This window comes from Berghia stephanieae, chromosome 3 (assembly GCF_034508935.2).
Source record: "Berghia stephanieae isolate SIO BIC M18660-M18661 chromosome 3, UCSD_Bste_1.3, whole genome shotgun sequence".
NCBI classification, from domain to species: domain Eukaryota; kingdom Metazoa; phylum Mollusca; class Gastropoda; order Nudibranchia; family Aeolidiidae; genus Berghia; species Berghia stephanieae.
Window position 1 is genome coordinate 87,463,454 of NC_088362.1, and position 27,570 is coordinate 87,491,023.

General features: G+C 36.6%; 1 protein-coding gene across 1 annotated transcript in view; it reads left to right on the top strand.

Moving 5' to 3' along the window:
• The window catches only part of LOC144968729 (uncharacterized), a 60,639-nt gene extending 33,396 nt beyond the window's left edge, over positions 1–27,243 (top strand). The window contains exons 3-10 of the mRNA XM_078907355.1: positions 10,689–10,814; positions 17,630–17,704; positions 19,239–19,388; positions 20,083–20,169; positions 21,166–21,192; positions 22,640–22,916; positions 23,557–25,914; positions 27,053–27,243. Coding sequence (XP_078763481.1) covers positions 10,689–10,814; positions 17,630–17,704; positions 19,239–19,388; positions 20,083–20,169; positions 21,166–21,192; positions 22,640–22,916; positions 23,557–25,914; positions 27,053–27,114 — 3,162 coding nt within the window. The 3' untranslated portion in view covers positions 27,115–27,243. The remainder of the gene's footprint in view (positions 1–10,688; positions 10,815–17,629; positions 17,705–19,238; positions 19,389–20,082; positions 20,170–21,165; positions 21,193–22,639; positions 22,917–23,556; positions 25,915–27,052) is intronic.
• The last annotated feature ends 327 nt before the right edge of the window (positions 27,244–27,570 follow it).

Below are 27,570 nucleotides of genomic sequence, written 5' to 3' on the forward strand. Positions count from 1 at the left end.
GTTAACTAGCCCTTATCTTTCAAGTTTTAGGGACATCACACAAACATCGTCAACTGCAATGCTTTAAAGCATGAAAAGAAAAATGGGTAGGGATTGCAGTGTCATAATATTCAAGAAGTTCATTAGATGAATTTTCTTTAAAACTTTTTTTTCAGTTTAAATGAAAATCATCTATATGGATGAAAAAAAAATATAAGTAACGGAGAAGTTCCACTTAGTCGCCATGTTATCACTACGTCAACGGCAGTCATCTTGTGATTTTTATATTCGCACTTTTAATAAAACAACTTTTTAAAATTCTAGAATCCTAGTAATTATCATCAGATTAACCTCGACATAATAACGTTCTGAGGTGATTGGTCTAAGAAATCGTCTTTAAAGATAGATAATATTATGTACCCAAATAGACATTTCGTAGAATATATCCCCTGTATTATAATATAAGATTGCTTTATAATGTGAGAGCAAAGCAAAAGGACACATTATTCTATGAGCATCATCGATAATACTTGAAACCTGCAAACATTGTATTGATGTAGGTAAAATTCTCACAACATCCGCCAGCCGGATATAACGTACCAACAAACAAAACTGTGTAACCTTGAACGGTTATATTTTGATTGATATAATTTAATGGCAAGCCTGTATATTTGCCGGCAATGCCGGCATTTCCGGGAATTTCGTTCCTCCGAAAAAATTATTTTTTTCCTTTTGTTTCACAGCCTATTGAATTGGTAAAATTCTAAGAAAATATTCCGGGAAAAGGGGATCTTTGCTCATGTTATATTGACGTTGTCCCCCTGAACCCCTACCAGGGCTCCGCCCTGGACCCGGACCCAAACGTCTCGCGGATTTTCAGGCAATTTTTTCAGGGGGCAGATGCTTGATAAAAGTGGCTATCTCTAATGTCAATCACATACATTACTCGTAGGGAGAACCCAATTCAATTCACTGACTAACGCAAAATAGGCTTCAACAGTCGTGACATCACTTCCCTCGTAATGACACAGTAACTTAATAGCTGGTTGTAAACTATCGGAACAATGACGAATGCCCTTATGAAATACTTCTCCGACGAGCGTTAACGTGTTCCGGAGGAGGAAAACATTATAAATCTGATCATATTTTAACTTTTATACATTCTGATCACATGACATATGAAAAAGTTCTAACCAGCATGAAGTTTAAAAAGAACCGATTTTCTTTGTTTAGAATCGACCAAGCTGCTCTTTGCTGGGCGGACGTGACATCAGACTATTGAATCCTATCAAGGTCACAGTGATACACGTCAGGAACTATTGACTGATGTTTACGTGCACATATTTGCAGGTCTGATTTCCGAACCTAATAATGGACTCGCCTCAACATTGTTGTAATGGACAATATTGTGTGTTGCTTTGAGAGTATTTCCATTACTTACATCGATGAGCTCAAAACCTGCCAACAAGTGCACGTGGATATATTATGCTAAGTTGATAAATGCGTGATGTTTTTTTTCATGAATGATATATAAAATTATTGGAAGCACATGTTATATCAATTTGTAAACGATTAAGATGGACGAAAAAGCAATTTGAGAAACATAAGAAAAATAATAAGAAGGAAAAAAAGTTTTAAAACTATATGAAATACACGTTATTAATCAGAAGATTAATCAATTAGGATAACCAAAATTTTGCTAGAAATGTTGTCAAGCATTCTTTAAGCACGACGCTTTTATTTGGTTGAAATACACAGCACCAAAAGGAGAAACTCTTTGTCGTTTTTGGATACAAGTCAAAACAAAATTAGAGTGAAACCCCTAGACTATATATATTAATATTAGAAAGACAACTAAAAAGTGAAATAGTTATTGTGTACGATTTGCAGAAACATTAAATGACTCATTAAACATTGTATTTAATGGTTTTGAGACTTTTTGACAATATGAAGATCATCTTAATTAATTGATACTATTTTAATTTCGGGCTAAAATGAAAATAAAAAGTTTTTGTGTCAGTGTCCGGCGGTTTGGACCTTGGAGTTTCTAGGATACCAAACTATGCGTCCTGTGGACAACTTGAGATAAATTAAATAATATAGACTTTGTAATACTACTCTCGCCGTGGTTGTTCTAATTCTACGTTACTACTAATGCGTGTAGATAGGGGGGGGGGGTATCTTGGCCTCTTTTTGTCACATAGAGAGATAGCTTTAGGGGAGAGAGAGAGAGAGGGAGAGAGAGAGAGAGAGAGATAGAGAGAGATAGATAGATAGAGAGAGAGGGGGGGGGGGAGAGGGTGAGAGAGAAGGAAGGAGAATGATGGAGAGGGGGAAGGAGACAGGAAAGAGAGGATAAAGAAAAAGCCAAAGAAATGAATAGAAAGAGAAATTAACTCTCGTTGCTGTTGTTGTTTTTCCTCTTCCTCATTCCGCATTGCCTGAAACAAAATGGTTCCTGACATTGCATGTACAAGGACATAGCCGCGAGCAAACAAACATGTTATTCTGTTTGATAAATATCAAAAGAAAACATTTAAAAAGCCGATTAAAAATCTCCAGATCTGAAAATCAAATAACTATCGGCCTAACCCCAAATATTATAAGATATCTACAAATATTATCATTGATACATCAAACACAATGAGATTAATGAATTCCGATCTGTCCAATCTTCTAGCAATCGATTCATTTTGTTCAATTATTTCTATAATATCTCTATACATTTACATAAATGTTTACTTTACTTATTCTTGCTTGAGTGGAGTGAGCTGTTTGAAGTACGTGTATGCATTATATTTACGAGTTCCTGACCAAGTCTTTCATCGTAGGAGAGAGATCAGAGTAGGACGAGGAAAGTAGCTAAAATCCCCCTCGTCTTGCTAGAGCTATTTACATTGTTTTTTGTTGGTCTACACTGGGAGGTAAAAGAAACAGGTACCACCGATTTCCACGGAATGAGATCGAGTCGTTCCCGCATACCAATGACACTAACCGATAATCTGACTTACTCTAAAAAAACACTTTGAAATATAAGCAAGAATTTTCTCACGTAAAATCGATGGATTAAGTTGGTCCTAAACTTGTAAATTTTCTTTAAACCTGAGATTTCAAAGCAGTCTCATGTTTAAGAAATGTTGACAAGTTAGAAATAATCTTTATTCATCGATAATTAAAGTTTTTAAAAGTCCGACCAAAATGAAAATAAGCGTTTTGCTATTGTCCATCAATAATACTTCCTATCCCCAACAAATACTATTCAGCAACATGCAAACCATTGGTTGTAATGGTTAAATCATTTGTTTGTGAATCGGGAGAGATCACTAGTGGAGACCCCGGGATTGTTTCTCAATCCTCCTCTCTTCGGTTGTCTGTGTGTGTACGGGGGGGGGGGGGGGGGGGGGAGGGGAAGGGGTTGCTTGGTTTCGATTAGTCAAAATGTTACCATACCTCGACTTTTATGAAAGTCATGACGCCAGTTAAAGGTGTAGTCAATGAAATGATTGGAAGAAAGAGATGTCAACGAATTTTGTTTGGTTGGGTACATTTCAAAGTTCATACAACCCGTGTTTCTCTTGGACTAAAAGCATTTATCTAGGTCCATTTAAAAGCATTATCACTGATATGAAATGATATGATAATAAAACAAAAATTAATAATAAATAAACAAATGATCATCATCATGACTCAATAATGCTTCAAAGTCCTTTAATTTTGTACTTAAGTACCAACTTTAATTTCCAACAGGTCTTAATGAGTTGAAGATGTTTATGCAGGTCTCTGTCGTACTCTGAAATAAAAACAACAACTATATTTTTCCAGGTTTGATTGACAAGATGGTAATTTTAATCAATCGATATATGAAGGACGAGTTTTCTGGCCAAAATTTAAAATATGTGGGGTTTTTTTTTTTTTAGGAGTACGGTAGATCTGTAATGGAGCAAGCATTCATTCATAGATCCACGAATATTTTGGACGTAGGAGGTGCATATCTGCTTATCTGTCTTGCCGCCAACAACACTTTATAACTAAAGTAGTTTGTTTGAGCCATGAAGCCCAAGTTCATCCAGGTTGTTTTTTTTGTGGTACAAAACTGCTAGAAGCTGTGGAGTGTAAAAAGTAATGAACAAAAATAGATATAACAGCTTCAAGAAAGACCACAATACTAAATACAGAACGTTTCTGGCTCAAACGCCCTTCTTCGGCTAATAACAAAAACAATAAAAACATGAATACATCAAATAAAATTCAGACAGACGGCAGAGAAATATGTCCATAACTTAGGCCAGCAGCTTTTAAACTTAAAATACAGATGGAATAAAATGAACCACAACTTGTCAATTTTATTTTTTTCGTGTAATAGTTAAGAATATTCCACAAGTTAAGTATCAAATTTATTCATCGGTATTTGAAGGAAGTGTTGAGTCAGTGTACGGCTGTAAATCTCACACCTGTCTGCTGACTGCTGCCATTAAAAAAAAACCTTCCAGCTCGTTAAGCTGGGTTTTTTTTTTTTTTTTCTTTAAAAAAAAGGGGGGGGGGGGGGGGGGGGGGGGGTTGTTGTTTTGATGTTGTTATTTGTTCGTTTGTTTTGTTTTTTTTTTTTTTTTTGTTTTTTTTTTCTTATCTTTGTGTTTCTTCAATTTGAAAAAAAAAATAATGTTTCATCAACCGGGTCAACCAACCAAAGATACGTTCTAGATCTTTCTTCGTGATCAAATGGAACTGACTTAGTTTGGTCTTTTGCATTAGGTATTCGTCTTTGGCCTTCAAAGACAATCCTCTCCTGCGACGCCCCCCCCCCCCTCCAAAAATACCCACACAAAAAAAAAAACGAACAAAAATCAAACGGATTCTACCAGGAAATGATCTTTCAACTATCTTGATAAAGGCAAGTTCTTTTGTTTAAAAACAAAAGAAAATAAAAGAAAGAAAAACCGTTTTTGAATTCTATTCGTTTCTGTGTGTCCTTGGCGACTTTGACCGATAACAGAAATGAGAATTTCCATTTATTTTATTTAATATTGCAAAATATAGATATACAATAAAACTATAGTTCTTGATTTAGATCTAGATCTAGATTTAGGAATAAAGCTTTACTTTATAAGCACATTATATGAATAAGAGAATATACATTATGACTGATGAAAAGCTAGTAATTGTGGAAAATGAGAAGAAAAAAAAAACTAGAATTTTGAATCTGGTAAAGATATCAATTATATTTTCGTAAACATGGATTTGTGTAAACTGGTCGACTTTTATATTTCTTAGACGCTTTGAACGAACATTTAAACAAAAACATTTACACTGAGGGCTTTTTAAGTTGTCCTGTTTTATTTTGTTTTGTTTTTTTTTGTTTTGTTTTTCGTTGTTCTTTTTTGTTGCTGTGTTTTGTTTTGTTTTTGTTTTTGTTGTTGTTGTTTTGTTGTTGTTATTTGTTCGTTTTTTTTTTTTGTTTATTTTTTTTTTTTGTTTTTTTTTTCTCTTATCTTTTTGTTGCTTCTTCAATTTGAAAAAAAAATAATTAAAGTTTCATCAACCGGGTCAACCAACCAAAGTTACGTTCTAGATCTTCCTCTCTGGTCTGTGATCCTCCGTTTGTTCTTTATTATAAAAATACGATTTAACTGTCATTCATTTGGCAGTCGGTGCTCTGTGGACAGTGAATATCTAGATCCAATACAACATGGCAGTTACCAGCAGCAGAAGCACTGCCACCAAAGTTCAATGACTAAACCCTTTATGTCATTTTTGGCCAGATTTAAAAAAAAATCATTTTATATTCGATCCGCTTCATGAACTAAGATGGCAACCGAATCGTCATAGCTTTTTTTCACTGAGAATTTTAAAGTCCCAGATTTAAGTATATTTGCTTTATTGTTGGTCGTCTAAAACAATTCATCGAAATTTGGAGTATAATAAATATTTAATTTTTGGCCAAATTGAAGAGGGAGGTTTGCCAAGTGTGTGGCAGAGCAGTGCGTCCAGCCATCCGTGGTCTAATGTGCTTTCGCAAGAGATTCTCTAGAGAATGGTCCAAGATTTGAGCGGCCCGACGGAAAGATTGTGTGATCTCACAGACCCCCTGCGCAGATTTCGCTTCTCAAGTAGTTTCAACACAATACCTAATTATTGTCACCGACATAACGAGTGTTTGGTTCCCCTTTTCCCTTCAGATCCTTTTGAAGTACGCCATAACTACATACTAGGAAATCGGAAGCGATTCATTGTCAAGATTGTGACAATGACGTGTTCGTATTATGTATCCGGGGTATTAGAAGTATTAGTATTAGTATTACTATCATTATATATTGTTAAGAGTCACTTTTTATCCCAGTTATAAACATTGACATGATGATCATATTTTGACAGCTGGTTTGGGTAATCTCGGTCGAATTGATTTATTAATTATCAGCATCGTTAATTCTTGCAAGATTTTATTTTATTACCAGCATCATCATTATATTATTATTATTATTATTATTATTATTATTATTATTATTATTATTATTATTATTATTATTATTATTATTATTATTATTATTAATAATAATATTATTATTATTATTATTATTATTATTATTATTATTATTATTATTATTATTATTATTATTATTATTATTATAATTATTATTATATTATTATTATTATCAACATCATTTATTATTATTATTATTATTATATTATTAGTAGTAGTAGTAGTAGTAGTAGTAGTAGTAGTAGTAGTAGTAGTAGTAGTAGTAGTAGTAGTAGTAGTAGTAGTATATTATTTATTATTATCATCATCATTATTATTATTATCATTATAATTATTATTATTATTATTATTATTATTATTATTATTATTATTATTATTATTATTATTATTATTATTATTATTATTTTCATCGTCATTGATGTCGTCGTCGCCATTGTCATCGATCGATAGTTAAAGGACAAGTTTTCTGTCCTAAATACGTAGGTTTTTTTTTTCCTTTTACATATTTTTTTCAAGCGTTTACACTTTCCCTTGTCATTAAAAACCCTTTTAATCTTTTAACATTTCCAAAAGATGAACTGAAAAATAATTTTATTTCTGCCGTTCTCTGACAAAACAGAGGATTTTTTTTCTTTTGGAAAAATACATCAAAAAAGAAAAAGAAAATGAATTAAAGATATTCTTGAGTCATCTGTCGATTTAACTTACTGTTACCTTTATAAAGAGTTCAAGCCTGAAACTCGGGAGACTCCGAATTGAGATTTTTTTTTTTCACAATTAGTGTTATTTTAATGTAATCGATATTTGAAGTAAACGTTTTCTCGCCAAAATCGACTTAAATTAAATGTGTTTTGTTGTTGTGCGGTGAATTTTACCATGACTTTTGTCACTTGAAACTAGTGCCGCGCTGAGGACCGGACCGAGGACCGGTCCCACGGTCTTTTAGCTGTGAACCGTGGTCCGGTCCCAAAGAGGAAGACCGCCGGCGGTCCTCACTTCTTATCACCTTTCAACGGTCTGGCGCCATACTACTTCCCCAGCGATTCGTTGCCTCGGTCCTTTGCCTATCTTCCACCAATCACCACCCATCCCACTTAATTAATCGCACCCACCCCCCTTTGCCATACACTAAACGACACAGACGACCATAGAGGCAGACGACCACCTCCCTCCACTCCGCAAACCGCCCTTTCGTGTGTGAGATGGGGGGAACAGGAGGCGCACGCCTTGGACGATTCCATTATACGGGGTAAATTTCAAAATTTACTACACCATAATGATCGCAATGACAATGATCTATGATGAAGGCATGACCCCTCTTCTCTAATGGGTTATTGTTTGAAATGTATGTGACTACTAAAGATGGTGTGTGTGTGTGTGTGTGTGTGTGTGTGTGTCTCAAACCTAGCAAGTTGCAAGTCTGATTTTTTGTTTTCTTTTGTCCATCTCTTGTCGCCACTCCTTTCTATCGCATTGTTGTCATTTAAAATAATACAATAATATTAAAATTTCGTTTGGTGTTTTAACTAATCAAATAATATGAGTTTCATTAGTTTCTTCCTTCCAAAAAAACCAGTTATAACGTCTGTATTTTTAAAAGGTCCAATAGAATATTTGGGGACCCCGATAGCTCAGTTGATAGAGCACTCTCTTTATACGCAAAGGGCCAGAGATCGATCCCGGGTGCAGTCGAGTTTTTTTCTGAATCCCTGTCTACTCAGCAGTGAATGGGTAGCTGGGTTTGTTAGATCTGGCGAAAAGTCACCATCGACCCCACTTATTACTTATTACTTATTACCGCATCCACCCCCTCTTATTATAACTTCACGTCTCTCTCTTACTCTTCAATGCTCGCTGCCCTCTCATGTGTGTGTGTGTGTGGGGGGGGGGGGGGGTAGGAGTTGCGTGTGTGTATAAACGCCACGAACAACTCGATCAACGCCTTGGGTGATTCCATTATCTCCGTTAATGGGGATAAATTTCAAATTTTATTCACGCTAAATTATCGAAGTAACAATGAAGTACTGTGATCAAATAAAGAAGGCATCACCCCTCTTCTCTAATTAGGTTACAATTTGAAATGAGTGTGACTACTCCGTGTGTTTTACTCCTGTAGACCACGGTTTTCATCGTGTAGCGGTCTTTAACGGTTCAAGAATGAACGATCCCATGGTCCCAAAGGTCAAAACGGTCTCTCAGGAATGTTCAATGTCGAAAAGGACCGCCGGTCCTAGGACCGGTCCTTGCGGTTTTCATTTCCCAGGGACCGTAGGACCGTGGTCCTTAAGCTTGCCAAGGACCGCCCCGCACTACTTGAAACCAATTTATCGGCTTCAAGTTGTATCCCACGAAGTGATATTATTATTAGCAATGCCAACGCCACCTTTCATCCTGACCTCGCCCCATGAACTCACACAACCTCGCCTGAGTGATTTAATGAACTCTCGAACTGCCTTCATCTATTGTACTCGGTGCCTTTGATGTGTCAAGCATATCGGTGTCGACGAGTATTTAAACCAGTTAACTGTCGTACTCTGGAAAAAACACGTATTTAAAAAGTTTGGTTAGAAAACTCGTCCCTCAAATATCGATCGATTTAAATGACCCTCATCTCGGCAAACACTGTCAAACGTGCGACCTCGAAACTCTCAACCCTGGGACCTCGCGAGGTTTTTTTTTTTTTGCCAAGATGAGGGTCATTTAAATCGATAGATATTTGAAGGACGAGATTTCTGGCCAAATTTTTAAATAGGTACTTCTTCAGAGTACGGCAGTTAACTGGTTAATTGATGTTCAGGTCATTAACATTTCCATACTTTTGTAGCTGTGTTATTTTGTCTTGTTTTTCGCCATTAAACGCTTCCTTGTTAACTCATTGTTTCCTTTCTGTTCTGTGTTTTATTTCGTTCTCGCGGTGTTTACCGTCGTTTTACGTTGATGTTAAATTTAATATGAATTTAATATTGAATTCAATCTGATATTCAAACGGAAGGATGTCATTTGAAAAATATTTACAGTCTGTGTTTGTTATTTTTGTTTATCTTTGTTTTGTTTTAAGTAAAATTCTAACATGTTATGTTTGATCACCTGTTTATTTTTGCATTAGATATACATCCAGCTCTCTCTGTAAAACATACCAATTGACATTCCATTACGTCAGTCAATAATAAATAGAACTGAAAACGATTCGATTGGACATCATCTTTTGCAGTTTTTGATGGATTGAATGCAAGGTTGTCAACCGGTATGATCTTAAAGTTTCGCTGTTGTGGTGTAACGACCGGAAACAAACGAATTTATGAACGAAAACAAAACAAAACAACAATAACAACAAATAAGAAACAAAACAATATTTTAAAAAATAAAGATATTTTTTTAAAAATACAGATTCAGATGATAGAACACAAAATTTATTATAGGTCGTCCAGCATCCGCAACAATTCTGTAAAGTTTATTTGAAGCGATTTTGACTTGCGCGGCTTTCTAGTCCAATGATATTAATATAAGGAATTGGGGCCTGCGACCTACAGTTGAAATGTTTGGATCCCGCTTTGGGCGGCTCAAACTTGAGTTAGTGGAAATGGCTCTCTACCATATAGGCTTCAGGTCTCGTCCAACATGTTGGAACTGCTATTAACATAACACCTTGTAATGAGCTTTGGGCACTTTTCAGCGGATTTCTCTCTGAGCAGTTTTTCAGTTCCATAATATCTATGGAATCGGAGTTTATCCCGATTTCAATATCATTAAACGGGCAGTAACCATTGCCTGCTACCCTTTTAATAAAACGTTACGAAGTCTATCACAAATTACTTTCCGCCAGATCTAACAATCCCAGATACCCAATCACTGCTGGAGGTCACACCCCCCTGACTTGATTGCAATATGGGAACCCCTCTCTGTATAATAGCTCGGGAGTTTTCTAGGTTGTTTGTTTGTTTCATTTTTTTTTTTTTTTGTCTTTTGTTTTTCGTTAATTTAATTTTTTATAATTTTTTTTTTTGGGGGGGGGGGGGGGGGGGGGGGAGGGGTCTCACTCTTCTTAAGCATTACACTGGTGATAAAGAAGAAAAAAGAAAAGAAAAGAATATTCGATTATCTACGTTGTTATGAAATGTAATGATTATTAAAGGCTCGGAAAGCAATGGGTTAAAAAACATCTTTTAACTGAATTCGTTTTATTGGAAAGTACTTGTAATTTCATTGCCTTTATTCGCCCTCTTATCCACAGCTTCATCCTCTGGGTTTGTGTAACACCAATGACTATGATGAGTTGTACGAGTATGGTTGGGTGGGTGTCGTCAAGCTGGAGAGGCCGGAATTCGAACCAGAGCCATGTCTGTCTGTATTCGGAAAGGTGAGTCTCATTAATAAATAGAGCAAGATGAGAGGCGGCGTTTTTAGAATTTAGGTCTGTGCGCGCGCGTGCGTGTGTGTGTGCGTGTGTGTGTGTGGGGGGGGGGGGGGGGGGGGGGGTGAAGGAGGAGGAGGGATAAGATAGACCCAATGATAGCGTTCTGGAGGAAAGATAATAAATGGTGAATTGTCGTTAAGGAATATATATATATATATATATATATATATATATATATATATATATATATATATATATTGTTGTGTTGTGTGTGTGTGTGTGTGTGTGTGATTTTTATGTGTGGCAGGTTGTTGTTGCTTTTGTTTGTTTGTTTGTTTTTGTTTGTTTTTTTGGTTGGGGGGGGGGGGGGGGGGGGGGAAGAGGAGTATTATATTTTCTTGTTTTTCTTCTGCTTTGTCTGGCACTAATTATACTAATACAACCCTTTTTAGATTTGTATCACTACTACCACCAATACTTTTACTACACCAACAACAACGACGACGACGACAACAACAACAACTACTACTACTACTACTACTACTACTACTTCTACTGCTACTACTACTACTACTACTACTACTACTACTACTACTACTACTACTACTACTACTACTATACTACTACTACTATTTACTACTACTATACTACTATACTACTACTACTACATACTAATAATAATAATAATAATAATAATAATAATAATGATGATGATGATAACAATAACAATAATAATATACTAGTACTACAGCCACTTCTACTACTATCACTACTACTACTACTACTACTACTACTACTACTAGTAGTAGTAGTAGTAGTAGTAGTAGTAGTAGTAGTAGTAGTAGTAGTAGTAGTAGTAGTAGTAGTAGTAGTAGTAATAGTCGCAGTAGTACTAGTATATTATTATTGTTTTTATTATTATTATTATTATTATTATTATTATTATTATTATTATTATTAGTAGTAGTAGTAGTAGTAGTAGTGGTAATAGTAGTAGTAGTAGTAGTAGTAGTAGTAGTAGTAGTAGTGGTAGTAATAGAACTAGTAGTAGTAGTAGTAGTAGTTGTTGTTGTTTTTGTTGTTGTTGTTACTGTTGTAGTAGTAATAGTAGTACGACTTTCAATTAAATACTACACCAGCACTACCACTACAACCACCACCACCACCACCACCTCCAATACTACTACAACAACTACTACTACTACTACCACTACTACTACTACTACTACTACTACTACTACTACTACTACTACTACTACTACTACTACTACTACTAAAAACTACATACCACCAACACTACCACCGCCACCACCACCTCTAGTACGACTACTACTACTACTACTACTACTACTACTACTACTACTACTACTACTACTACTACTGCTGCTGCTGCTGCTACTGCTACTCTCTCATCCTTTCCGAGACGCAACATGATAATTTCCATCGCATATGTTTTGTAGGCTAGATATTTTACCTGGTAGTTCATCAATGTGTGAAATATGATTATTAATAATTTACGATAACGAATAATATTAAAGCAGTAATTATTGCTCTTCAAAGAGATCATAAGCAACTTTAATTTTCTTGATTTGAGAACAGGTGGGTGTTGAGATGTAATGAACAGAGCATTATACAATCAAATTGTGTAAATTATCACATAAAAATCTTAACACACGCGATTAAATCACGAGCGCTCTGCCAAATTACGGGGTGCGCCAGGAAACGCGTTTTTATGTTATCTTAAATTTCGCCTGTTATAAACTTCCATGAGTATATTGCTGTACAATAACGGAAAGCCTATTTTTTAAATACAGTAAGAACAAACAATTACGTTAATAACTCGATGAATTAAGATTACCCCTACTACTGTATTGTGGAAATTACTTTAGATCACAACGATCAAAACTGGTCTATGTCTATACTAACGTCTGTAGGTACGCGCAAATGAATCTGGCAACAGGACGGCCAGATAGCGATTCTCAACACCAAAAGCCAATGCAGATTTTATAAATTATTATTTGAGTCAACGGGTAAAAAAGAACGACCCTTAATTTAAGAAAAGTTTGCAAGTTACTCGTATTTCAATATGTAAAATATAGTTTTATAATTTTTAGATTTATTATTAATTCTGTGCATATTGGCAAAGATTTACATTTAATTATCTATTTTATTTATCTAAAGCATTTGATTGTTTGCCACATGATATATTGATTAGCAGACTTTCGGCATGTTGGGTCGTACAAAAATCTACAATTTTAAATAAAAGGTTATTTATCTAAAATAAAACAACTAGATACAATTAGGGAAGTTCAGAGTCAGTGGGAATAAGTTTCAAAGGGGGTGCCTCAGGGATCAATTCTAGATCAATTGCTTTTTAATATAAAATTTATAAATGACATATTTTTATTGATAAAAGATTCAGTACTGTATAATTATGCCGACGATAGCACACTAGTCTACTTCCATAAAGATTTTAAAGCCAGATCCTTTCTAATTGGTTCCATATAAATTGCTTGAAGGCCAATCCAGACAGGTTCCAGGCTCTAGCTCTAGGCAAAAGAACGCAGAATAAATGCCCAGTATTAAATATTGATTCAGTAACAATACCACGTGAAAACACGGTAAAGTTAACTGGAATTGATATTGACTACCAACTAAAATTTGACTTTCACATCAAGGAAATATGCAGGTGGGCCTCTCTACGATTAAGCGTATTAAAAAGAAAAGGAAGACACCTCTCCAAATTAAATAAACTAACAATTTTCCATACGTTTATTTCATCAAATTTTAACTTTTGTCCACTTATTTGGCTTTTCTGCCCAAGAGCAAATATTAAGAAAATGGTAAAAAAAAAAAATACAAGAACATGCTCTCAGATTTCATCCACAGTAATTATACCAGTACTTACGAAGAGTTATTAACAAAGGCTAAAGTTATCCCTCTTGAAACCAAGCGAATGCAAATTATGGCAACAGAAACATTCAAAATTCTAAAAAAAAATATCCCCAAAATGTCTAGAAAATGTCGTAACTTTCAAAGAAAGAAAACATGAGTTTAGGCACACCAATACTGTTAATGTCCCAAACATCCAAACAACCCATTTCGGCAAACAGTCCGCTGCATTCTCGTGGAATAATCTCCAGAGCACATGAGAACGGAGAGACAAAGGTGGCAGCTTCCCAAGCTAGTTCAGATCTATTTTCTGTTCCCGTATATTTACTATTCTTATTTAATGAAACAGTGAGACATGTCAATTTTTATGTATTATATAGACAGTATTAATTTTTGTGCAAAGTATTTTTAAAAATAAATTCTTATGTCGGTAAAAAGCCTTAAAGAGCTTACTGATTTAAATCAGATTTTATTAAGAAAATATGCATCGTTATTTTTCAAATTATTACTTTTATATTTTGTTGTAATCGTAACTCGTAGTTGTTTGTGTTATGCATAAAAGATGTATGCATAATAAGTATTTTTACCGACAATAGATAATTTATTCAATTCAATTCAACAGGAGCTGTATGGAACAATTTTGACCCCCATCCATATGCTTTTATATTATAATAGATTGTAGATCATCTTAAACTTCCAGTATTATAGCAACAATTTTTTTGGTCAAAATGGATACTACGTTTAGTCGTGTCATTGGACCGCAGTTATGTTGTTATCTGTATTTCACTAGTTAACTGCCTTACTCCGGAAAATAGTATTTGAAAATTTGGCCAGAAAATCGTTCTTCAAATATCGCGATCGATTTAAATGACCCTTATCTTGGGGAAAACTCTCAAACCTAGGACGTCGCCAGGTTTGAGAGTTTTTGCCAAGAAGAGGGTCATTTAAATCGATCGATGTTTGAACGACGAGTTTTCTGGCCAAATTTTCAAATACACATTTTTCTAGAATACGGCGGTTAAGTGGTTAATCAGATAAGCTCATTGTCTTAGAATTGACATTCTATCTTACCATCCTAAACTTGATCATTGAAGAGGCAATCATAAGGACCATCCAGTTTACCTTCAATTAAAGATCAAAGGATTACATGTGTTTCATATCAAAGGAATTGATCTGAAGAGCAGAACGTTGATATTCTACCAAATTGAAGAGATAGCAGTAGGAAGTGACTTTAACTTAAAATATGCCAGTTCTTAAGATTACAACCCACAAATCAGTGGTTGCTTTAGCCGTCAAAATATATGCAACAATAATATGCTTTGTGTTGTAATAAAATCAGTGTGAAATATGAAAAATTATTAAACTCGCCAACAACCGTGGTACGGCTTGAGTAACCAAAAAGTAGAAAAGCATAAATAAAACAATTTAACAACTCTAAACTCCGCAAAAATCAACTAAATAGTCTGTGTATTCTATACATGGGTCTCATCTTTTCGTAATTTTCCATATCTGCTACCTGCCGATATCCAACAGACTACGAGATTGTTCTTTACTAATTGGGATTATGACTTTGTTAGTTAGGCTTAAGTGAAAATACATAAGTTCAAGCAAATTCGTGCATAGTATGGACTCATTGTATTTGACTCACGCATGAACCACCCAATACCCAATGACAGTGAGTGACTGACTGCTTTTATTAAATCTGATGTGCGACAATGAACTGGTTAAGCACTTAACAATAATATTTAATGGACACGGATATTTGCATGACCCTGCTAAGGGGTTTATCCCTGCCGCCCCCCCCCCTCTCTCTCTCTCTCTCTCTCTCTCTCTCTCTCTCTCTCTCCATCTCTGTCTCTCTCTCTCTCTCTCCCCCCTCTCTCTCTCTATCTCTCGTTCTCTCTCTCTCTCGTTCTCTCTCTATAATATATATATATATATATATATATATATATATATATATTATGTGTGTGTGTGTGTGTGTGTGTGTGTGTGTGTGTTTGTTTGTTAGACATTCCTTGGTCCTCAAGAAGCTCGAATTAATATTATGTATATCTGTGTAATCCAAAAGTCGTAAACCTATACTTAACAATGACCAAGTGTGCTTCATTATACTCAACCAGTCGAATTCTCATAACATTATTGTGTTCTTAAAGATTTGATATACATAGCTATATATATCAACACCCACCTGTTCTTTTTATATCATCTAAGGCTTTGGTGATTTGATATAAACTAAAAAAAAAAAATCCCCAGCATATTTCCAGTTGATGATGGAAACTCTGTCTAAGATTTTTACATTGCAGTGATATAACTATACTGTCAGTTTTCTGAAAAAAGACATTATATTTTGCCGATTTCATGTCAAAAACTCTCAAACCTGGGAATTCCTTGAAATTTGAGAGATTTTTGTTGTTGTTGACAAGACGAGGTTTATTTTTTTTTTTTAAAGCGATTTGAGTAAACTTACGTTTGATGTTTCTGACTTTCTGTAAAAATAAATTATTATTGACTTGGATAATTTGTCAATACTTATTCAATATTCTTCGAGTCACGGGGCATAAAAGACATCTTCTACCAAGGACTTCCAATTCTGTCTGTCGGCTGCATGGACACCGATGTTGTTCCAGGTTAGACTAGTAGACTTTAATAGGGTCTTCTCCAGGTGTCATTGGGTCTGCCTCTTCGACTAGTAGACTCTTTAATAGGGTCTTCTCCAGGTGTCTTTGGGTCTGCCTCTTCGTCTCGTCTTTTGCCATCAGACGTTCAGCGAATGACATTAACTTATATCCTTGTTGAACATGTCACGCCTTCCGACAAGGGTCTTAAATTGAATGCTCTATTCCATTGCGATGAGTAAGCATAGCAAGTGCCTTGATTTGTAATGCTGCCAGCACAACAAGGACTCTTGGCAGGCAACTTGTACATTATAAAGTGAAACTAACTTGAACTAACTTTATCCTGCTCGAGGAAGAAAATGTGCTTTGCATTGAATTGAGTGTGATAAAAACGTATAAGAATTAGTTTTAAGATATGGTTGTCAAGCATTTTATAGTACGGTATATATGTGTATGTGTGTGTGTGTGTGTGTGTGTGCGTGTATGTGTGTGTGTTTGTGCATGCGCTAGCGTGAGCATATTTAATATTCGTGTATGTTGCGTATCCGACTTTTTCATTAATTGTGTTTTACATTCATTTGTCATGATATTTTGATTATAACTCTTCAGGGCAATTTGTTTCCACTCTTCTGACATTCGTTATGATAATTAAATTAAAGTTTGCAACGCGAGGCTAATTTCCATGTAACGTTTAATCTCTGCGTCTTCAAAGGGAGGAAAGTTTATATATCAAAGCGGCAGGAAAGCATGAAGAATTAAAAGCTATGCTCAAGCTTAACAGGCCAATTAATTACCAATGATTGCGTGTATTGCACTCGATAGCGCTTTTTGAAACAGTGATGTTTTCGTTAATCTTTTATTTTTTCTTCTTTCTATCTCGCTCTGCCCTCTCTTTTTAGTTGTACGTGTCGGCTTCAACTTCATTCGCTTTTTTTTTTGCGTAGATTATATTTTATAAAGGTAATCAGTGCGATTTGTAATGAAAGGCTCGGCAGCTGTGTTTGATATACTGTTTTGTGTAATTATTTTGTGTTTAAAAGTCCTTTCAAATAAAGTGCGTTTTAAGATGTCTTTTCATTTATCGTTCGGGCTTTGATCTCACCTATCCATCCATCCATCCACCCATCCATCCATCCATCCATCTATCTATCTATATGCCTACCTACCTATCTATCTATCTATTTATATAACTGTATATCTATCTATCTCTTTCTGTATACACATATGTGTCCTTTGAGAGTAAATAATGTATACATTTTGTATTTTGTATCTATTATCTCGACCTTATTCTTTCATCTATTTTCCTAGGCCAAGAGAGCAGTGCAGAGAGGCGCCACTGCTGTGGTTTTCGACATTTCCGACAACCCCGTTGCTGCAGATGCTGTAAGTTTTTTCAATATTGTTCAATGTCCCAAGTATACATAATATTAACAAGAAATGAAGTGAGTAGAAAAGTGCCAGAGAACAATAGAAAACAAAAACTTTGCGGCGATGAGGATTCGAACCCACGACCCTATTTATACTGCAACTCCGCCGGGCCACGAGAGGTACGCTCTGCTATCGACGCCATCACATATTCACATATTTGTGTCTTAATTTGGCCTAATTTGGCCTCGGTGGGTCAGCACTAAAGTGCCTCATCCTTTAAGAAAAAACAGTAAGTGACCAGATGGGTGACAAGGATTTCAAAATACTGGTGTTATACGTATCTTTCAGTAAGCTACTAACTTTTCTCACTTTACACCACTCGAGTCAAGTGTGACTGAGCAGGTGTGATTGAATACCTACTGGCAATAAGCATTCAAAAAAATTAAAATCAATAACAGGTGTCAGGTACTTTGCGATATAGAAATTTAAATCTGCACGGCCTGCTGTATTGTTAAATCCGTGGAAATGCGCTTACAAATGTTCTTCTTTTTTCAATTGTTATTAAAATCATAATTGTATTGCGGCTTTGTTGTCTAGTGGTGAGAATTTGTTTGTCACTCTGATTGTGCGTCTATGAAGTCTTGTGGTATCACACTCGCCATCGAATCGGAAAGTCCTGGGTTCAAGTCCCAATCCGAGCAGTGCATAGTTGAGTCCTTTGAAAAGGCTCTTTAATCACATTTTCTCACCGTACTTAGGTGTAATATGAGTACCTGACTGTAAACAGCGTTGTATCTGTAGGGGGGGGGGGGGTGTAATTTCGTCAAACAGGCGTCACGTCTCCTCATACATAGTAAGTATTGCTGTTGGCTATTGACCCCTTGTAAAGCCATTCGATCCATAGTGATTGAAACCGTCGTGGACGCCGCAAGGTTGAGCCCTTGGACAGTTTTTTTTTAATTCATATTTTCTTACAATACTCAGGTGTGAAATGAGTACCTGATGGGTGGCAGCGTTGTTTTTGTCCAAACATTTAACTGCAGCTTTGAAAGAGACTTTTTTTCATAGCTGTTATCAGTTAGAATTGAGGAAACTCTTTCATTCGACATAAATATTGTCGACCAAATAGACGCTTACAAGAATGCTGATAGGGCTTAAGGTGAAATAGCTCTTTTTTACACTATGCACACAAGATCGTGGCCATTATGTGAAGTAAACGTAAGTAGTCCTTCAGAGCCATTCGGCCCGTGGAGCCGGAGTTTATCCTGGTTTCTATAGCGTGAAACAGACAATAGCTTGCTATCCTTTGGATAGGACGCTCGTTTAGGGTTACACATAGATTTCGTGAGTTGGAACGTTATATCCGGCTGGTGGATGTAGAAATTATTTTTCCTAAACGCATATCATCAATATCAATCACACAATAAACGTTTAAGGTTTTATAAAGTGTTGTGTGTTGGTGGGTCATAACCGACTGGCGGATGTTTATCTAAAAGCACAGTATCAATGTAACCTTTAGCAATAGAACCTATCTTCGAATCTTCTTCAGTTACTGGAGACTGACGACCGCCTTTCCAGACCGATCATCGTCATGCAGGGAGCAGATGCCGCCAAACTCATGGGGATTGTCAACCTACAGTCAGAGGCACGCATTCGTATCATCTACAGCCCTCAGGAGTCCAGCCAAGAAAGTGTTGAGGTATAATAGCTCTTCAACCCGCTTTGGGAAATAATTGTTATGCTGCCTCTGGTAATAATTAATCACATTAGTACTTCCACTACACTACTATCATCAACAACACCACCAACGCTGATACTGCCATTATCATCATCATCATCATCATCATCATCATCATCATCATCATCATCATCATCATCATCATCGTCATTATCGTCGTCATCATTATCATCATCATTATCATCATCATCATCATCATCATCATAATCATCATCATCATCATAATAATAATAATAATAATAATAATAATAATAATAATAATAATAATAATAATAATAATAATAATAATAATAATAATAATCCTCATCATCATCACCACCACCGTCATCATTTTCATCACAGTGAATATCATCACCATAACCACCACCACCAACGTCAACACCACCACCACCACCACCATCAATATCATCATCACCATCACAACCATCATCATCACCATCACCATTACAACCATCATCATCACCATCAGCACCACCACCGCAACCATCATCATCATCATCATCATCATCATCATCATCATTATCATCGCCATCATTATCATCATAACCAACATCATAACTTTGTATCATCATCATTACCATCAATCACCATTTTCATCAGCATCATCAACATCATAATTTGTAAATCTTTGTCTTTTTTTAAACCCTTTACCTAGATAAGCCACAAGGAGTATTTTGGCATGGGCATCTTTGTCGCCGTCTTCCTCTTATTCTGCTTGATCTGCATCTTTGTCATGCTAAAGGTAAGTAGTCGCTCTTGATACTATCAGACCCACCAACTTGAAATTTTAATTCTTTAGTTATTAGGGAAATATAGTACAGTACCCGCTGAATTCTAGCATGCTCGCGAGAGAAGCCAAAAAGCGTGCTAGAATCCTGGCGTGCAGAGCGTGCTGGAATGCGGCGTGCTAGTATCAAGCGAGGACCTTATTCATTATAACTAACTTAATTGCTTACCAATTTGTACACAGGAAAGCATATGGTATATCTGCGAATAAATCTTTTTTCCCCGGATAAGCTATTTGTAACACCAGATGGACATAGTGTACCCCTAAATTGGGTAAACAAAGAATGATTCGCGCCGAGTTTTACACATTGACAGTTTACAGATCTGATAACCAAAAACTGTTATGTTCCTATTGTCGCGATGGAAATAAAATAGTATGTCCATTGCAACAATGGTAAATCAAGCCCATAATTGCGTACGGTTATTAGAACTGCAAATATGTGCACGTTGATTCGCCCCCTATTTTCTAAGATGTTCTTGCGTGTACCGGGTTTGCCAAAAAAAAAAAAAAAGAAAATCGCTTGATGTGAGCGAATCTTTTCTTTCCATATTGATTTACAGATCTATCTGGTAGTCAAGAGACAATCAAGCGCATCTGCCGCACAAACAAGTAAATTGTTGTTGATTTTGGTAGTGTGGTCTTCATCACATCTAGTGTCAACTGAAATTGAGATTAAAAAGATAAAACAACACGAGGTATATAATGTGCATTAGTCTGCCATTATAAAGTGGAACCTCGGTCTGAAGGTCCGGATTATTACAGTCACCCGGTTTTTTTTTCTTCCCCGTTTTTTTTTCTACCTTTTTCCTTTTAAAAAACTGTACCGGCTATAGCAGTATTTTCTTATTGTTTTCAAACGCATAACCAACCTAAATAAAATATTGAATTGAAATTATATATGTCCTTCTTATATTTCATTATTATTTTATTATTATTATTACTATTTTGCAGCTGAAGTGGAGGCACCGAGAACGACAGGTTGGTTTAGCTAATATTATTTCAATTATTTTGAGAGATGTCGTCGTTTCTTGAACTCACATCATGACCTTGACTTAAGTCAGATCCAAAGGTTCTAGCCAATCACCATACAACCTTAGGAAAAATGCACATTTTTTTTTTTTTTACACACAGATTCATGTTTTCCAGCCAGCAGTTATTGGACAGCCAGTTTGGCTCGAAATGGCAAAATTTTAAGTACTTGGCAGTAGACCAGGGTCCTACTTGATCATTTATAGAGAGCGATGTTTACTTTAGCTGAACACTCTTTCTCTGTCGGGCCCCAAAAGTATGGGAGGAATTAGTTATAGTAGAAATGAAAGACGCTCCCGAGCTGAGTAATTTTAGGAAACTTTTGAAAACATTCCTATACAGGCAGGCTTTTAAAAAAAAATTTAAAAATTGAGCTTTTATATAGCGCAATATCCACTAAACGTGCTCAAAGCGCTTTACAAGGGGTCCCTGGTCAACAGCAACATTTAACATGTAAGACGGGACATGACACCTGTTAGGCGATATTATAATTTTTCGGACAAAGACAACGCTGTTAACGGCCAGGTACTCATTTTACACCTGAGTATGGTGAGAGAATGTGAGTAAAGAGCCTTTTCCAAGGACTCAACTATGCGCCGAGCGCGAGGCTCGAACCCAGGACCTTCCGATCCGAAAGCGAGTGTCATACCACTAGACCACATAGCCGCACCTTTTAATACCTTATAATAATATTTGAGTTTTGTGTTACCTATTGTTTTAGAACCCCACATCACTTATTATTGACTGATGTTAACTTATATTTTCAGCCTAGTGATTTATAGTAGGGGGAATTAGGCTAAAATCGTTGAAAGCATGAAAATTGGCATACAGGTTACAAAGACCCATAAACAACCATCTGCTATAGAACCACTCTGGCAATTAATCATAATCATCGTTTCGTATTATGGTTTTAGATTTTCCCTATTACAGCTGTATTAAACAATGGAAATAACTGAATAAATACATTTATATTTTTCATAGTCATTGTAATAGGGGGAATTAGGCTACAGTCGTGCACATTCGGATTAAAAGCATGTAGCTATGACCCATATAAATGACAACTGCTTTAGAACCACTCTCGCAATTTATCAAAGTGGTTCTATAGCAGGTTTTTTGTGACATAATTCCTCTTATTATATGATATTCATAATACGTTTCAAGTTATTTTGGAAATGAAATGTAAGGGTTATGGTTTTACTTCTTAACTTTGTTTCTGGAGCAACCCTCTTAATACACGTATTTAAAGTGATTTTGTTTTCATGTAAAACACCAAAAGTTTAATAACTGAGGATGTCATTCGCTATAGAATTGTCTATTATTATTATTATTATTATTATTATTATTATTATTATTATTATTATTATTATTAACATCTTTTGAACTCATTGTCAAACAGATATCTCACAGCAACCTGGCAAAGAGGGCAATCGCCAAGCTGGAGACGAGGAAGTATGAATCATCATGCCGACGTCATCAGAGGCTGCAGCATGTCCATAGTTCGGCCATGAGTGTTCACAGCTCCATCTCAGAATGCTGCGCCATTTGTCTGGAGGGATATATGGAGGGCCAAGTGCTGCGCGTTATGCCGTGTTACCACGAATTCCATCGACTGTGTGTGGATCCGTGGCTAGAGGATCATGGGACGTGTCCTCTGTGTAAAATACACATAGCAGGTCAGTGGAGCCAAAAATCTGGTTGACGCCTATTTGTACTCATTCATAATGAATAGGCCTGTTTCTCTTACATACTAGGCTGGTCCCTATAAATGGTTGACCTTGGCAATTTACAAACGAATACCTCTTACTTGATTGCCAATCGCAACGGTTCTGCTACCATGAATTCGTAAAGGATGAAAAATCTAAGACCTCATCAGAAAATAGGACCTTTATTTGTTTGGAGTTGGGTTTTTTTCCCCAAATTATCATAAATACTTAACATTTTACCGTTTTAGTTCAATTTTGGTTTACGCTTCATTACAAAAATGCAATCAGCGTGGCTCAGCGATACGGTCTTTGCTTCGTACCCGGAAGGTACCGAGTTCGATCACCCGCCGCTTCGCTGTGTGGCCTTGAGCAAGTCACCTCGCCCTAGCTTAATTTGCGGCGCTGAACTGCGGTGGACGCCTGGGTAATCCTAGTCTTCCCTTGGAATAGACTCTAGAGACAAATTTCCCCTATGGGATGAATGAAGGGAACTTTTTTTAAAAGCAATGAAAACTGACGCTTTCATTTTCATCCATGTTCATTATTCCTGAAACTGTACAATTTTTACATTCAATGAGTAATATGAAATGTATCAAATTCACGTCCTCAGACGATATGGATGACTTGGGGGAAGAGGACATAGGAGAGGATCAGGAAATAATACAGGGCGCTACCGGCTCGGCGATCGGAGCAACAAGAAATCAACTAGAAGACGCTAGAAGTCAATCTCAAATATCTGAAAGTCAAGCAGCCGCCTCGATCTCTTCTCATCAACCTTACCAGCAACACCAGCATCACCATCAACAATCGCATCAAAGCTGTTCTTCGTCTAGATATTCTCTTTTCTCTGCCAGCGGGGTTGGCTCTCGTCCAAGTTTTATATCAATGCCTTTCTCGGCTCCTCATTCTGAATACACCCCTCTCCATCTCGTGCAATCGGGGCCTGTCCCAAAATATATCCATACATGTCCTTCTTGTCGAGGCACTCTTGGATCTGAACCATCCTCCACATTATCCAACACTGGAGCAAGGTCGGACCAAGCTTTACCGTCTATTAGAATAAAAGGAGAACAGGAAAGTGTACATCCATCAGATTGCGTCAACAGATGCACCTATGTACGGGAATATACTGATCCAAGACGAGAATCGTCGAGCGCTAGTTTTGTAACATTTCAGCCCCCTCATCGCCCTTTCCTTCATCCATCTAATTCCCATAGTGCTCAAGTTTTTCATGCCGCAACAGCAGACAATCCTGTTACTATGCCTTGTTCCTGTTCTCTCCAGACTGCCCGTTCTACGGCTGTTTACGCTCACCACGCAGCTAGACTTTATATTCCTGTCGACTGTCCTTCACAAATTTCATCATCTTCCGCCTCTCCAAATCAGCAAGATCCTATTAGCGTGAACGCCATCGTCAACAGCAACACTTGTAATAATGATGAATCTGCACTGAGAATGGAGTTGTTACAAGAGCATAATGATGTTAGAGCGGCCAGTGCTACCGCAGTGCATGGATCGTGTAGTTCTGATGCCACTGCTTCATGGGAATGTGACAATTGTAGGGGTTTGTCAGATAGTTCCGCCACCGGGGCAGAGTGTAGCAACAGGAGTACGTATGGCAGTAGTGATAATAAAGACTCTAGTGATGTTAGTAGTTTTGACTCTAATATTTACCGAGGTAAAGGATCTTTCAGTTCGAGTGACGAACGAGAGGGTTTATTCATAGCTGGTTCTTCCAATAATAATAGCAAAAACAATGACACCCTCATGAAAGTACCTGTATCCAAAAAGTATCCCATATTTCCCCAAACATTGAGTGTTTCTCATAGAAAAAATAAAAAGTTACTTTTAAAGGACGATTTTGAATATCATATGAAGAAAAGACCTTTGAGTCGAAGAGATTCTTCATCATCTCCGTGCTTGTCCGATATTAGTGCAGGTGCTTGGTCTTGGGAATCATCCAGTGCATTTGTGTCCACCCCAGTATCTCGTAACAAAGAGGATAGAAACCATTGTGAGAATGAATCCGCAGATAAGAAAATGGCATTTGATGAGTGTGTGGATGATTACGACCTGGATGGGGCTGGAGAAGCCTTAGCGTCACAACATTTAACAAATGAAAACACAAAAATACATCCTCGATCCAGGTCTGCGTCCTCAAGACCATCCAGGTTGTCTCATCAGCGACCACATCGAACTCTCAGCACACCGGCTGTGGTTAGTTATGAAGACGTCATCACTAGGGAGCCCAGTCCTAGCAACGAAAAAAACTCAAAATTGGACTTTGCTAGTACGAAGCCTTTGAGAAAGCACTCCAAGCCTTCCTTTGTGTTCTCTCGCCGCAATAGTCCTCATTTGTCAAGGAGGGATTTGAATAAACTCGATGATAAATCACACAAAAATAATATTGCTTACTGCAATTACAATAACCACAATCACACTAAAACTTCTATTCGAGAGAAGAAAATTACAGGAGGAGGCGGAGCCAGATCAAAAACGCACAGTCCAGAGAGACGGACATCCCAGTATAAAATATCAGGGGAAGCTCAAAGTGCAATGAAAGACTTGAGGAAAGCCACATTGGTAAATTCTAAAACAAAATTGAAAGGGAGTGGTGATGGTGGCTGGAGAAAAGCAACGTCAAAGCCTACAGCAGCGACTACAAGCTGCTCTTGGGCAATGACGAATTCTCACGCCCCCAATTTCCACTACATCGGGCAGTGCAATGTGTGCAGACGGCAACACGTGATAATATCTTCCCAGCCAGCATTGCTACAACCTGTGGAAGCGGGAATTTCATCCCAGTCTTCATCAGGAGGTCCGCACGGAGCACAAGTAGCGACAGCCCGCCCGAGGGCCAACACATTAGTATGTCAAGTGTGTCATCGGTCCACCCAAATACCACAAACAGGTGGGACCAAAAGTGTGACGACGAGACGCTCTATGGTTTTATTTACTGAACCACAAGGTGAGTAAATCATAATATTATGTTGATAGGGTTCGTTGCTCATTTCAATAACTTTTTAATCAGCACTCATCCAATGAGATTTAACACTGATTTTTCTCTCCAATCATATAAATAGTTTAATGTTTTTGGTGTGTTTCCTTTTTGTTGTGAAATAAGCTCAGAAAAATACAATCACTGACGGATTTTCAACAAGGCCAACAAACGTGACTGCATATTTGGGATGATATGGTGACTTTTTCCTGAGATTTCTTTTCAGTAGACATAATCAGAGGTGAAGGTGGGGGGAGGGGTAAAGCTGATCAAAGTGCATGAAAAAGAATATTCTTCCAATTGTATCTCCTGGAAGAATAATCAAAGCATTAGGAAGACCTAATTAGCTTTCTAGTTATTTTAAAGCTTTTTAAATCACTGTGAATAACAGAGAAGAAGTGTATTACAATTTCTCTAACAATGAATATCCTTCACAACTATGTCTGTCGTCTGAGACGGGCAATAACAGTTGTTTCTACTTCTTTTAAAGAAACACACACACACGCACACATACACACACACAGTATATATATATATATATATATATATATATATATATATATATATATATATATATATATATATTATATATATATATATATCACTAGATCATAGCTGTTTCCAATGACCCAATTCAATACTAGTATTAGATGGAGATCGTGACAATCCCGATCAACCAGGACCAGCGATATTGTCTTTATATATGTGTGTGTGTGTGTGTGTGTGTGTATGTATGTATGTATTGTGTATTGACGATTTCAAATATGACAGTTGGCCAAAATGCAATGTTCGGACGGTTTTTAAGAAAATTATTTAAACTTTTTCTTCGTTATTTTGTCATCAATTATAATATGTTAGGCCTCTTTTATTGAAAATCATTCTTTTTTTTTTCTTAAGATTGAAAGAATTCATGTGAAACACTGACATAGTGTTCTGCAAATCTTGGATTTGACATTCTGGTATTTTTTTTATAATCAGAGAAATTGAATATATGAGTTTTGAAAAATCGTGAAATGGCCTTCTTGACCATTCATCTATAAGAGATACAATAAAAAATATTTTCTTTTTTTTGCCTAAAAACAATTAGTACTTCATTTCCAATCCACAGGCGCTTTCATCACCATTCCACTTCTGGAAAAAGAACAGTTTGATCCTGTCAATGGTGTCTGAACATCTTCGACAACTCCATCTACATTCCGATCAGGAATTTTTACAGGACTAATGATGTTATAAACACATCTATTGTTATTAATATATCATCAGCATTGCGTCACACAGGTAGCAAGTTGTTATACAGCAAACGGATAAAACAAAACTTCTTTGAAGGATGGTTTATTTTAATCCACGGTTTTCGGGTGCCGAGTGGTTAAAGTATTGCACTGTGATCCGGAAGATTCGAGTTTGAGCCCCGGTTCAGAGACTTTGGGTTTTTTTTCCTCGGGAAGATTATTAACCCCAATTTGCTCACTTCGGACAATATGGGTGATTCCTGTCAACATCAGACGTCTTGTTTGATGGATTACCTATATTTCTTCATGGAATGCCTAAGCGACGGTATCTAATTGTGCCGTGGCGGAAGGGCGGAAGTTTTGTATACATATGTGAGCGTTTAGGTTTGGGCCTAAC